Genomic DNA, 14,855 nt, shown 5'->3' with positions numbered 1-14,855 from the left:
AAGTGACAGACGTGACCTACGAGCTACAAATTATCGATACCTCCACACCACAATCCTCATCTTATATCGTTCACTTCCCTCGAATGCAATGGTATCACTCAAACCCACCAAGCGCATGCTGCGCCTTCGCCGCGCGGGGTCATGCTACGAAGCACTGCATTAGCGAACGAAAATGAGAGGACTGACCAAGACGACGGTCGCCGATACTCGTGCGCACGAGCTCCATCTTGTATGCTGTCGTCTGCCCGTTGAATTTATCTTGTAAATATTGCCACATGGTGTGGCACAGCAAGGGGACTGAAGAGGAAGAGAACGAGGTTCGTCTCGGCATCGCGCGTCAACGGTTAGGTTTCGTGAAGTACAAACGCCTGGAACCCCATTCAGCGTGTATACTTCAGCAGGCTATATGCTACAAATTGGGGGAGCTTGCTGGGTACACCCAACTTATGCAGGAGCCCCACTGGGCTGCAAGAACCTCGCACAATTGGAGTTGACTCCAGTTCACCGCACAAGCCGGCGAATACTAGGCCTCGCCCCAGAATTTGGAAACCTCCAGGAAAAAGTGATGACTGCGAAAACTGCGACTTCTACGAAAAGGGTGACACCGACTTACCTAACACTGCTGAACCCCCAAGTGCCGACGGCTTTTCATGGCGACATATTTGAAGACGTGGAAGACTGGCTGGCGGAGTTCGAGCGCGTGGCTGCGTTTAGCGAGTGGGACAACAACGCCAAACTCCAGAACGTCTACTTCAGCCTCCAGGATGGTGCTCGCACTTGGTTTGTGAACCGTGAAAGTGCCCGGTCATCCTGGCCTGAATTCCAGTGCAAGCTACTGGAGACTTACTCCAACCCCGATCGCGGGGAAAAAGTGGAGCGAGCCCTTCAGTCACACGTCCAAAAGCCCAACGAGAGGGTCACGATGTACGTGGAGGATATGACGCGTCTCTTTCAGCGTGCCGATCCGAGCACGTCGGAAGAGAAGAAGGTGCGTCATCTGATGAGAGGTGTAAAGGAACAGCTCTTTGGCGGTCTTGTTCGGAATAAGCCCAAGACTGTCGCGGAGTTCCTCGCGGAAGCCACCGCAATGGATAAGACGCCTCAGTAACGGTCGAACATGTACAACCTACAAGTAAATTCCGCCTGCAATCCGGATACACCGGTAGGCTTCGGGTGCGACGTTGCCGTGCTTTGCGAGCTCATTCGCTCAGTGGTTCGCGACGAGCTGCAGAAGCAGCAAGGTACGTCGCCACCGCCAGTCAGCTCCCTCGCCAGCATCGTGCGCAACGAAGTACAGCAGGCACTGCAGGCATCTCTTTCCAGCAGTGAAGCGCCACTACTGCCAAGTGAGACCCGGCGGAAGATTTACGCAGAAACATTACTGAGCCCCGCCCAAGCTTTCGCACCTACTTATGTTGCGTCGCCAGTCGCGTTGCAATCGGCGCAAGCCGCTCCGAAAACTCCGCTATCGTAATTCAACGACCACCGAACGCCCGCGAGGAAATCAGAGATTTGACGAGCACCCGACCGACGACCGCTGTGCTACCACTGCGGCGAAGCTGGTCATGTGTATCGGGAGTGCCCCTATCGATGACTCGGCCGGCGGGGTTTTTCCATCGATTTGCCTCGATCTAGGTTTGGCTAGAGGCCTCCTGACATCGCAGAATTCATCGAGCAGCAGCGCAGGCCGGGCACATCGCAGTGGCAGTCACGCTCACCCTCACCGCAGCGATATTTCCCTGCTCGTGATACCACCTCGAGGACGACGCAAGGGAGATCACCAAGTCCCCGCCGGGAAAACTGACGTCAGCGACCTTCCGAGGCGGGGCCGCTGATACTCGACGCGCTGAAGACCTCGTATCATGCCGACCGCAGAACAACGAAAACACGACGACGCCAGAACGAGTTCCCGCCAACAAGATTTCACTGGACATACCTGTGTTGATCGACGGCAGAAAAATGAGTGCACTTCTAGATACCCGCGCCGATTACTGCATTTTTAGTGGCAAACTGGCGAGGGTTCTGAAAAAAGTTACGTCGCTCTGGAACGGGGCACTAGTTCGCACGACAGGTGGCCACTTCGTCACACCACTTGGCTTATGCACGGCGAGAATAGAAATTCGCGGTGCTGCTTTTCTACCTACTTGTCTGGTTTTACGCGAGTGTTCCCGTGATTTAATTCTTGGGACGGAATTTCTCAGGGAATATGGTGTCATTATCGACCTCCGCGAGCGCTACATCACTTTCTCGACGCTAACGGCAACAACACAGACCGACGCTGTCGGACACAGATCCGCACTTCGCGTTTCGGACGACAGCATCACGATACCGCCGCGTGCGAGTGTTATGGTTCCCGTCAAGTCCGACGAGTTAAAAGAAGGTGAAGCCATTGTAGAAGGCAACATCTGTATGTTGCTGACCCAAGGTATTTGTTTAGCGCGAAGCCTTGTGGAACTTCGTGATAGCCAGAGAGCGGTCCTCGTTACCAACTTTACCTTTGAGCGTCGGCACATTTTTCGTGGCACTGCCGTCGCTTACGCCGAACCATCAACAGACATCGTCTAGTGCTTTGCTTCTGAAGTGGACACAGATGACGGTTTGCTCAGAGACATCGATATAGACTCCGAGCTTACGGACAACCAAAAGAGCGCACTGCAGAAACTTCTGAACGAATTCCGCGTGTGCTTAGCTCGGTCTACTAAGGTGGGCCAAACGCCGATCACGAAGCACCGAATAACGACATCCGCCGACGCACGCCCCATCAAACAACAGCCTTATCGTGTCTCGCCGAAAGAACGTGAGACAATTCAAGCCCAAGTCAAGGATATCCTAGATGATTGTGTCATTCAGCCTTCGCACAGTCCGTGGTCGTCCCCGGTCATTCCGGTCAAGGCAAAAGACGGAACACTTCGTTTCTGTGTTGATTATCGACGCCTCAATGATGTCACCAAGAAGGATGTGTACCCACTACCACGTATCGATGACTCTTTAGACAGGTTGTGGCGAGCTAAGTATTTCTCGTCTCTCGATCTAAGGAGCGGTTACTGGCAAATTGAGGTAGGTGAACGAGACCACAAAAATAACTGCTTTCATCACTCCAGATGGCCTTTACGAATTCAGGGTACTTCCTTTCGGGCTCTGTTCGGCATCAGCAACTTTCTAGCGAATGATGGACACCGTTCTCGCTGGTCTGAACTGGCAAACATGCCTCGTCTACCTTGACGACGTGGTTGTTTTTTCGGCGACATTTGACGACCACCTGAAACGAGTGAGTGAGTGAGTGAATAAACTTTATTGTAGGTCCGGCGAGGACGCGAACTCGTCGCGCACCCGGCTAGTCCCACGTCGGGACCGGCAGGTCTAGCCCACCGGCCCAGTCGCGGGCACGCCGGACGGCCAGGATTTGCTTTTCTAGAGCGGGGCTACGCAAAAGCGAGTCCCACTCCTCCTTGATGAACTTGGAGTATGTCGACCCGCACTCCCAGAGCATGTGAGGTAGAGTGGAGGTCTGGCCGCAGGACGGGCAGGCGTCGTCGCGATACACGTCGGGGTAAGCCTCTGCGGCAAGTTCTCGAAGCCATCCGATCTGCTAACCTCACCCTTAAGCCTCAGAAGTGTCACTTCGGCTACAAGGAGCTTATGTTTCAGGAACATGTGGTCAGCGCGGAAGGCGTTAGCCCCAATATCGCGAAAACTGCCGCTGTAGCCACGTTTCCAACACCGACCGACAAGCGGTGTCCGACGCTTCCTGGGCCTTTGCGCATACTACCATCGTTCCATCGAAAATTTTTCGAAGATGGCGGAGCCGCTTACTCGACTCACGAGGGACGATGTATCGTTCGTCTGGGCCTCAGAGCAAGAGACTGCTTTCACTGAGATTCGACAGCGTCTGGTGTCAGCACCAGTTCTGGCCCGCTTTGACGAGGAGGCAGACACGGAAGTTCATACAGATGCCAGTAACGTTGCTCTTGGGGCGGTGCTTGTACAACGGAAGGACGGTATTGAAAGAGTGATTGCTTACGCAAGTCGCACACTATCGCGTGCAGAGACCACCTACACCACTACGGAAAAAAGAGTGTCTTGCCGTCGTATAGGCGCTGCCCAAGTTTCGACCTTACCTCTACGGCCGCCCATTCAAAGTTGTAACCGATCATCACTCGTTGGCTTGCAAATTTGCGGGACCCCTCTGGACGACTGGCACGATGGAGTCTTCGTTTCCAGGAGTACGACGTGACCATCGTGTACAAGTCGGGCCGCATACACGAAGACGCTGACGCACTCTCTCGCGCCCCTATCGACACTACCGACCAAGACATTGAGGACGATGGCGTTTTCCTTGGGGCCGTAAGCGTTACTGATTTGTTCACACGGCAGCGCGCAGACGACTCACTATGACCTATATTCGAACACCTACAAGGACGAAACTCATAAATACCTCGGCACATCGCTCGAGTATTGTCGTCTTTTTGTTTACGACATGGCGTCTTGTATAAGAACTCCGCTGCCACCAACAAGACATAACTTTTGGCCGTTCCAGTAGACCTCAGTGCCGAAGTTTTATCCACCTGTCATGACGAGCCTCCGCCTGGCCATTTGGGTTTTACGCGAACGCTTGATAGAGTGCGCAAATCCTACTACTGGCAGAAACTTGCCGAGTGTGTTAGGCGGTACGTCCAAGCCTGCCGTGAATTCCAGCGCCGAAAGTCCCCGGCTGTGAAGCCTGCGGGATTGCTGAATCAGATTGACCCACCTGCAAACCTTTCGACCAGGTCGGCATGGATCTTCTGGGCCCGTTTCCAGTGTCATCTTCTGGCAACAGGTGGATAATCGTCGCCACAGACTATTTAACGCGGTATGCTGAGACAAAGGCGTTGCCTCGAGTCCCAGCTTCAGAGGTTGCCCAGTTTTTCATACAGAGCATCATCCTACGACATGGCGCCCCATGGCACGTCATCACACACCGAGGTAAAGCCTTTACAGCGCACCTCATTGAAGACGTTTTTAAACTCAGCTGCACAACCCATCGAATGACAAATGCCTATCATCCCCAGACAAACAGCTTGACCGAACGACTGAACAAAACGATGACTGACATGCTGTCTATGTACGTAGACGTACAGCACAAGACGTGGGACAAGATACTCCCATACGTAACGTTTGCCTATAATTCTGCTATGCAAGAAACAACACGCTTCACGCCGTTTTACCTCGTTTAGGGCCGTGAAGTGCAGGCTATGTTAGAAGCAATGCTGCCATGCGACAACATCGCTCACCTCGATCTCGCCCAAGATGCCGTGCAGCGCGCGGAAGAAGCCCGTCAACTTGCGCGACTGCACATAAAGAAACAACACAGCATCGATGCGCACCGTTACAATCTCCGCCATCGACAAGTCGAGTTCCAACCTGGCGATCAAGTTCTGGTCTGGACTCCCGTGCACCGAAAAGGACTGTCCGAGAAGCTTTTGAGTCGCTATTTCGGACCTTACAAAGTGTTGCAGCGAATTAGTGACGTGAATTACGAAGTCCTTCCTGACGGAAGCCAGCCTCCCCAACGTCGGCAACCGCAATCTGAGATTGTGCATGTTGTGCGGTTGAAACCGTACCATAGCCTCTAAAATTTGTCGTTTTCAGCCGCTTAGGTTAGTTTTCGTTGTTGCTCGTCCCTCAGTGTCTTGTGACTATTTCGCACACCACAGTGATTGTGACTATAGCCTATGTGTTCGTCCTAGGCCATCTCGGCGCTCTCACGTCAAGCCTATGTATGTTTTCATGCTTTTATTATTATTTTTGTTTTGAAGAGGGGGTAGTGCCACATGGTGTGGCACAGCAAGGGGGCTGAAGAGGAAGAGAACGAGCTTCGTCTCGGCATCGCGCGTGAACGGTTAGGTTTTGTGAAGTACAAACGCCTGGATCCCCATTCAGCGTGTAAACTTCAGCAGTGTATACGCGACAATATTTTTGTCAAGCGTCATTTCTCCCTGTGCGAATATATATATATATATATATATATATATATATATATATATATATATATATATATATATATATATATATATATATATACATGTGTGTGTGTGTGCTCACTCAATACGCGTGTGTATTGAGTGAGTACAATATTAGCTCACTGACCGCGAAAGTTCTTCATTTACCTATTGCAGAATGCGTTCAAACGTGGGCAACCTGCTTTAAATCACGAGTCCAGAACCTCAAATAAGCGTGACCTAATGCTCACGGAACTATAACACCTGTACCAACTGCCAGAACGTAGCATTGTTGTGTTCAAGAGTTTTCAATCGCTCACTTAGTTTTATAATGTCATATGACCGCAGCAACAGGATCCTTCGACGTCTACTGCGTAGTGGTGTTTCAGAGTCGCGCATCGCATCGTAACTGACTTCGCGTCTGGTGCCAGCCACGTTCCAACCGCCAGGCCTCAGCACAAAGACGTCGCCGAAATATCAGTTTTGGAACCTGACAATCCAGTGTGCATCATATGTGAACTACGTGGTCGAACCTGTGACGCTGTCTTCGGACAAGCGCCGCCGCGGCCGCGAAACCGTTCACGTAGGCCACCGCAAGCGGTCCCATGACCCCCTTATCGCTTGATCACCTTAGGTCGCCAGGACGGCTCATCTTGGCCGTGGGAGCAATTGTAGTGGGGAATATGTATGTAGTGCTATGAACACTGCCATCGCTTCGGCGCTAGACCGGAGCTCAAGGTCCTTATGCCAAGAACTATGACTGGTCGTACAGAGCTACTTGCAATTACTCGGACAAACTTCAATAAATCCCCGGTTCAATATATATATATATATATATATTGAACCGGGGATTTATTGAAGTATGTATATATATATATATACTTTACATTAACATACATACAATACATTAGATACATTAACACTATTACAAAGCTTCGATCACCTCGAAATTACGCATTTGCCAGGAAAATTACAGGATACATGACAAAGCATGACATATATATATATATATATATATATATATATATATATATATATATATATATATATATATATATATATTTATATGTATATATATATGGGATGTCGTAAATTAGCTGATATTTTCTGTCCTAAGTTGTGGGCAAATCTCTCATGCAAGTTCATTCATTGTACTGACTCCTTCATCTGAAATTTTCAGCTTGCCACTCTTTCTTCCTGTTGCCATATTGACTCACTGAAGTTTTCCATGCTCTGTACATCTCATAAATTTTCTTCATTTCGCAGGTTCGTCACAACCGCTACACGTACATCCATTTAACCTTACCCTGACTGCATATTTCTCATTGTAAATACTGCAACGAGACATTGAAATACTATTTTTGTCCACACTAATGAACTTTGCAATACTTTAACTTGTCATGTTCTTTCTTTGTTACCTGCTGAATTGACCACAGGTCTTGAATTTCATGTTTTGTTTTTGTTTTATTTCTTTTGCTAAATATGTATTCTACACTCCATTCCTGCAGTAGCCCTTCGGTGCTACACTATGTGTACATAAATAAAAGAAATGAATTTCAATCTGCTGGCTATGCCAATTCCAATGCAGCCAAATTAGCATTAAAAACGTATCACACACAAATCATAAAATACCTATATAAACAGAGGCAGAAGTTGCTGTGCAAAAGCTAAATTTACACCACAACCCACTGGCATGCGCGCCCGACAAGCGCCGCACCACAGTTAAGTACACACCAAGTAATCCTAGATTACTGTGGTGTCGACACCAGGTGCCACTATACCATCCTGGTCGCCACACCAGGTGACAATAGACAACTCTGATGTGCATGCCAGGTAGCAGCAGACTGTGCTGGTATTTACACTAGGAAACACCGGAATACACTAAACCAGTCGGGTTCATTCCTCAATTGGGTGCATTTTAAAACTACACAGACAGACGTACAGGCACAGAAAGAGCATTCAAAGCAAGCATTGGAAACAACCTAATCTATGCAATTTTTGTTGATCATATGAAGCCTGTAGAACGATTTTGCAGCAGTGCACATTAATATAGTGGCTGCCTCAAAGAGCATTGTCCGACAGTCTTTTCGGAATTTTAGTTGGGCGTTTTATGTTATCAATCTGGAAAATTGTTTAGTATCATATTCTCTCATAATGTGCCAAATGTGTGGTTGTCATTTCTACACATTGTACATAACAAATTAAATTAGAAAAATTTACAGTTTGCCCCTTCATGCTATTGGTCTCCCAACTCCCACTGAGAGGAGGTATGTGGTGCTTCGCACATGTTGATGGGCATGCAGCTTACCAGAGCCAGTAATGTATGGTAGTACGTACATTTCTAGCATGCTCTACGATCACAGCAGTGTTCTAAAGTTGAACTCAATAATAATTATTATGGGCTGGAGACTAGAAATGGTGGGAGCGAAAGCTGCAGTGAAGCAGCTTGTGCAGCCCCACTTCCTACACAGGGTAAAAAAAGCAGTGAAATCTCATTGTGAACAAAGACCAACATGAAACAGCGAAATCTTAACAAAAACATTATTACTATAAACACTCCTAGCAGGGTATCCTAGGTAATAATTGGGCAGCACGAAATACGTGAATAAATGTTGGAAAAGTACTTGTTCACGGACGTTTATATTGTCAAAAATGGGACTTCCGCGACGCACTTTGGTAAATTAATGAATCCCGTCACATCATGAACCCCCATCATCACTGTGTCACTACCATGCAATAAGCAGCCTATTATGTTCCCGCAATGGCATACATTCACCCATTGTACTCTCGCTATGCGTCCTACCATCCACCAAGGAAACCCAGCATTCATCCAGCATGTACATCATTCACCGACAATTCGGTTCAGACAAGTAACCCAGTACGTATCCCACAATCTGCCCAGCATATTAATTATTCAGCCACCATTTACACAGATAACCCAGCATGTAACCCACCATCCACCCAGCACACCCGTCATTCACTTAGTCTGCACACCATTGAGACAAGTCACCCTGCACGTATCCCCCCAGTACATACCACCATGTACCACAGCACCCACTATCCACCCAGTATACCGCGGCGAATTCGATAATACCCACCATCTTTGCCATCATGCTGTCACAAAAATGCACATAATCAAAGCGTGCGCTGCGTATCACCGAAGCCAGCTGCATCTATCCCGCAATAGCTTCGACGGAGGGAGATAGCGCATACGCTACGCACAGCCGACGCAATCAACGGCGACTAGAAACATCTATAGGACACTCGAATAGAGAGGCGAGAGAGGGCGCACGCCAAAACACCTTCTCAGACCTGGACACACGGCGAGCATAGCGAGAAGGAAGAGCGACAGCCCTAACATGAGCCAGCGGATCAGTCACCTCCGTCAACAAAGACATATCTGTGGTCACGGCAGAACTCGTAAGAAATGCCTAGAAGATTCCGAGTTTTTGTTCATGCTATGGGAGCACGACTCCGTCAGAAAGTTCCAGAACCACTGGCGGTGGCTATAAGGAGCCGTGCTGGAATCAGAGATGGTCAAAGCTAAGACCGCACTAGTGAAGAGATCTGCCGTGTAGACCGGCAGTCTGATTCCCCGAAAAGCTGGCCCACGAGTGTCTCCAGCATCTGCATTTACGCAAGAAGCTCCTTCTTCGAGATTTACCTCAATGTTACGCCGAGGACATCTGGCTCAAGACCAGCACTGGTGAATACGAGCGGACACTTGTTACTCATCTTCGTTTTGTGCTGTACGTGTTGAACTCTTAGTGCTTGTCGTTCAATAATAACATGATACCGTTAAGGGCCCGTGTCGCATAAAATAGGGCATCGGCGTCCGGCGTCCCGCGTGCAGCATCAGACATCGCTCTGGCAAAAAGAACTTTGAACCGCACGTACTGAACCACGCGGGCCTTCCATGTGGCGCGAGGAAAATACTGGGCTAATTGAATTTCTCAAACTACAATACGTAGAATAGTCGTAAACTACGACATAAACACAACCTACGGATATGATAGCGATATGATGGCTCAGATTACCTAGCTCATACCAGACCACTGTTTATTAAACATGCAATATCTCCCATTCACCAGCTAGTGTCATTTACCATTCTTCGCGCCTTGAATACTATGAGCTTACCTCGAGCTAAGTTCATAATCCAACTCTCATCCGTGACTCAAACGCACACTCATACAAGCACCAGACGCAAAGAGAAATGGCATCTACCTCGACTTCGCACATCGTATGGCTCCCAAATGTTGCATTTTCTGGTTCCGAACACCCTTCACACAAACAAATGGTACACACAAAATATGAAGCTAAACGAAAAAATAATTGTCCAGGAATTTATTGAGCATGTGGTGGGTTCAAACCCATATTAGGTTTATAGGTTTATATTTTTTTGCCATTGTATAAAAAGAAATACTGCTATGTATTGTGTATGAACTTCATATATTATATCATAGTGTTGAATTGAAATTATGTTTTAATCCTTCTGTTTCTGCTATAACGCTGTTTTATGCTTTTTGTTACTTCTCAGTGCATTGTATATTTGAATTTTACTTTGTCTTGCATTAAGTGTGATTGTAATTCTGCATTGTGTATGGTTTCTTGATTCATGCATGTCAAATTGTACTTTTTCCCTTCGCGGCTGCCATTTTGTAAATGGGCCCCGGACCCCGTCACGCTGCTCCAAGCCGGTTTATTTCCATGGCCTTTTTCTATTGGAGAAATAAATGAATCTTGAATCTTGAATCTTGGATTGTACTTTGAATATACGAGAAAACCTAATTCGGTTTGGCGGTAACTGACACGCAAACCCCTTTTAACGCGGTAGCGTTTTCAAGCTGCTGTTTGAGGTCTGTCTTAGTAGTAGTGGCGAGGTCTCCTCGTTTAGTTTCACACGATCAAAAAAGCAACCACAAAGCTCTCCTTCGTACTTTGGGTTCGTCGCCAGCATTTCCCTGGGGACATGACGGTTACATAAGCTGCAGTTTTGGGTAGCGCGAGATGCAGTCAGGGATCTTTGAATGCTATCTTGTTCCACTGTTAAAGCGAGGTTAAAGCTTCCTCCAAATTTTTTCACAAAATTTTGTTAACACCTACCTGAATTGTATTGTGATGTGTCTAGCCAAAGTGTTCAACTTTGAACGTAACTGCTAAATTTGAAGAGTATATTTTGTTGAGTTTTGAAACTCTGGGCTCTGACTTCGTCTTCGGACCACAACCGGGGTTCGCTGGCGCACTAGAGGTCCTTTCATTATTTGCCTGTGCTTTCATGGGGTTACTTTCGGAGGCTAACCCAGATTTTGAATTTGTTCCGGCGTTCGCACCTCGTTCACAGGGTGTGTGAAACATGCCCTGCACATTTTGTATCATGCCCAGCATAAAAATTATGATGGGTTATGCTGGAATTTTTAGTGTGGTATCCACTCCACTAAAATGGTCATTTGTCTATAGGCTGGCGAGCCATTGTGGTGGGCATTGTTCTGATTAACTAGACAAGCACTAATGCCTCAAAAAGTGAGAGTGAGTTTGATTGGTGTGATAGCTCTGTGGTGGCACACTTGGCGGGTTTCTCGACATTCCCTGATGACTCTATTCGGTTTGTGCGCAACGCAATAAGGTTTTAACGTACTGGGCAAACATCTAGTATTTTACAACATATAACCTTACGCTGCTATAAAACGTTTCAAATAAATGAAAATCATTGAACGACTTCATGATACCTAATAATAAATTTCTTTAATATATTTAGCAAGTGTTTACGGAAATGCAGTGGCCCATGACGTGCCTGCAGCTCTGCGTGGAGTTCCGCCGCTTCAACTCAGCAAAATTATAGCCATTTAGATCTGTCAGGCAATCTTGCGTGAATATATATTCCCATGGGTCCCGCGAGGGGACTTTGCTGAAGCAGTGCTAGATGGTTCCACAAGTTCGGAAGGAAGCGCGTGAGATGGGTTATATCGAATTATGCTACATTCAACCGTCGTTAAGGCGTGTGTTTCCACAGCACCTATTTTGTGAGCTGGGATGCAATTTGATTTATGCGGAACATTGGGGACACCAGGCAACAGTTGGCAGCAGACGGTGGTACATCTAAACTTTTGCATTTATGCCTTTGCATATATTTTGTTATTTTTTGCGCATTAGAGAGAGAAAAGCAAATGAGTGAAAGGCAGAGAGGTTAACGAGTGTTGAAGCCTCCGGTTTCCTATCCTGCACTAGGGGAAGAAAAATGGGAAGAGGTAAGGGAGAGCGCCGAGAAAAAGACCTGAAAAAAAGTTAGTGGAGTAGGGCAGTGCAATTTCCGCTTCGAAACATGTATTGAAATACTGTAGTGGAACAGCTAGGATTGTTGTGATCCACATCTGTCACATTTTCAAACATCTAAATGAAAGTATATGGTATATTTTCTCAAATTATAATTTTATGATTCGATCACGGAATAGTGAACTTGCGCATATAATAGCAGAAACATACTTACCCTGAAATTATGATGTTCACCATCGATTTGAATAGCTAAAGAGAAATATTCGCCTTGTTTAATATCATTTGCCACAAATTGGTCAGAAATATCTGCGTTGTGTGTGTAACCAGTCACGCTTGGACGGCCCCCTTGAGCTACTGCTCTGATTACATAATAGGACGGATCTATGTCGTTCCATGCAACTTGCACTGCAGTGTCTGACTGAACTCTGAAAAAAATATAGGTAGTTATCATGCCATTCAAGTGAATTCTGTTTTGTTTTAAAACACGTCGAAATGAATGTACTCGAAATAAGTTCAAGAACAGGTCTCCAACTGCATGTATGAATTCATAGCTACACATTTGAGTAAGAACCGCCCAATGTAAATGGACCTGGGGTGCTAGGCTCGATGCGCAGAGTTTCAGGAGCACTGGCGACACCCCAAAATAAACGAACTAATGGTATCAAGGCAAAGCTTGTCCCTCGGCACGCGTACTGTTTCATTGGTTTATCTGGATTCGTCTTGCGTTGCCATCTTTCCTTGGACGTTGCCTTATATGTGGTCGACAAACTGGGGCTCACGTGATCATACCGTCTTTGCGTCGTCGGTGCCTTCTTTCACATCTTTGTCCTCAAACCAAGTGTACAGCATGCTCAAACAAAGTGTCAAATAATTACAATAATATTAGTCGCTTTATTGTGGCTTATAAACACCTTAATGTTTACAAGATGTACAGCCATCAGCATGCTTAACACGAACGCCCCACACTGTGGCCTGGACCGGCTTAGAGTGACGCCAGCGCCACGAAGTGTTGTGCTGTTATCTCGTTATGTTTGCGACGGTATAGCTAGAGTGCAGCTCGATTTCACGGCTCGTCTTTCGCTTGTGCCTGACCGGCGGGGAGCGTGCGCTCACCTGACATCTTCATCGCGCCAGGTTTCGCTCGTGGCTGCGGTCTCACGCGCGTCCCGAAAGCACGTTGCGGTTTGCTTATCTCGGCAAAGTGAAATGGCGGGCGACAGCTCGCGTGCCTTTCGAGTTTGGCCTCAAGTCTGGCGCTTGAAGGAAATGATAAATACGAAATGGAGAGCAAACGTAGGTTTGTGGCGTTTGTAAAGCTGTACAATAAATAAATCTGCTAATCCGGTGGCATAGTTGGCTTTGGTCTTCATTTCTTGATTTCTCTGACAGCGCGCATCGGAGTGCACTCGCAGGTTAGTGTCTGGCTTCCAGTATATTCCACGCTGTACTGGAGGTCCATTGTCGGGGCGTAAGAGATGCGCGTGTCCTGAGCAAGAAAGATGCGTCGATGCGATTCAAACTAAGCTTTTAATGTCTGTTTATTGGCGAATAGAGTTTAGGGGAATCTTGTCGGATAAGAAATTGGCTTTTTAGGTAACGAGAAAGACTCTGGCAATAGATGCAATGTATCGAAAGGTGAACATAAGGTTATAAGTGAACATACGCCAACTCGACGCCCACGTCACATCTTGGTGACTTAAGCAGCGGATTCCCGATCTTATTCATGGTGGCATGCTCGACACTTTGCATTGCGTGTTTCCTATATGTTTTTTGCTATTTTTTAAAAAGGCAAACTGCACTTTATACTTTAAATGGCTGTATGTTCCTAGGGAAAAAGATTCGGCAGAGACACTCAAGACTGCTTACATGTGGAGATGCGAAAGCATGTTATGTAGGGAAGACATAGAGGCTTGGGTGCGGTTTGCGAATTGCGTTCATTCAATGCGAAGCATTTCTTGGCGAGCATTTGCCACTTTGACAGTGCCTTGCCTTGCCTTGCCTTGCCTTGCCTGCCTGCCTACTTGCCTGCCTGCTTGCCTGTGTTGCTAGCAGCCTGCGTCTTGGTGCTCTCATGGTCGTTTCGTTAACTTGGCAGGCTCCCCGCGCACTGCTTCGCATAACATCGATTCCCACAGGGCACAGGATCTGCCAGATTTTTCAAGTAGTCAGTTTTTACTTTTCAGAATTTTAAGCACCACGCAGACACAGAGACGCGTGTATGACATCACCGGGAACGTTGCACGAAGCATGGCTGCGTCACAATTTAGTACGAGTGACACCGCATGAATGTCGCTCAGTGGCGGCTATATGTAGATGAACCACATGTATAGAATTGTCTGAAGGGGCGGTGCATGGCTTGCCGGGTGCATGATACAGCAGCTTTCTGGCCTCATCTTTTTTGCTGGCCAGCGTTGGGAATAAAACTAAACTTTTAAACATGCTGTTTGTAAGCATAACTACAGAATAAGGACAAAGCATTCCAGGTTTGCACGAGAAATAATGGCTTAAACAGTTGTCCGCCGCTAAAGCATTGATAACACACAAAAAACGACACGGTACAATGTACCATCTCCCTGCATGACAGTCTAGAAGCGCGTGCTTCCG

General features: G+C 47.3%; 1 protein-coding gene across 2 annotated transcripts in view; it reads right to left on the bottom strand.

Moving 5' to 3' along the window:
• Positions 1–14,855, bottom strand: part of LOC129385710 (uncharacterized) — a 95,765-nt gene that overhangs the window by 57,094 nt on the left and 23,816 nt on the right. For both annotated transcript variants that reach the window (XM_055072698.2, XM_055072699.2), the window contains one exon: positions 12,466–12,676. In XM_055072698.2, the coding sequence (XP_054928673.1) occupies positions 12,466–12,676 (211 nt within the window). The remainder of the gene's footprint in view (positions 1–12,465; positions 12,677–14,855) is intronic.

Source organism: Dermacentor andersoni, chromosome 7, assembly GCF_023375885.2.
Source record: "Dermacentor andersoni chromosome 7, qqDerAnde1_hic_scaffold, whole genome shotgun sequence".
NCBI classification, from domain to species: Eukaryota; Metazoa; Arthropoda; class Arachnida; order Ixodida; family Ixodidae; genus Dermacentor; species Dermacentor andersoni.
Note: the sequence above shows the minus strand (reverse complement) of the source record. Positions and strands in the feature narration are given on the sequence as shown.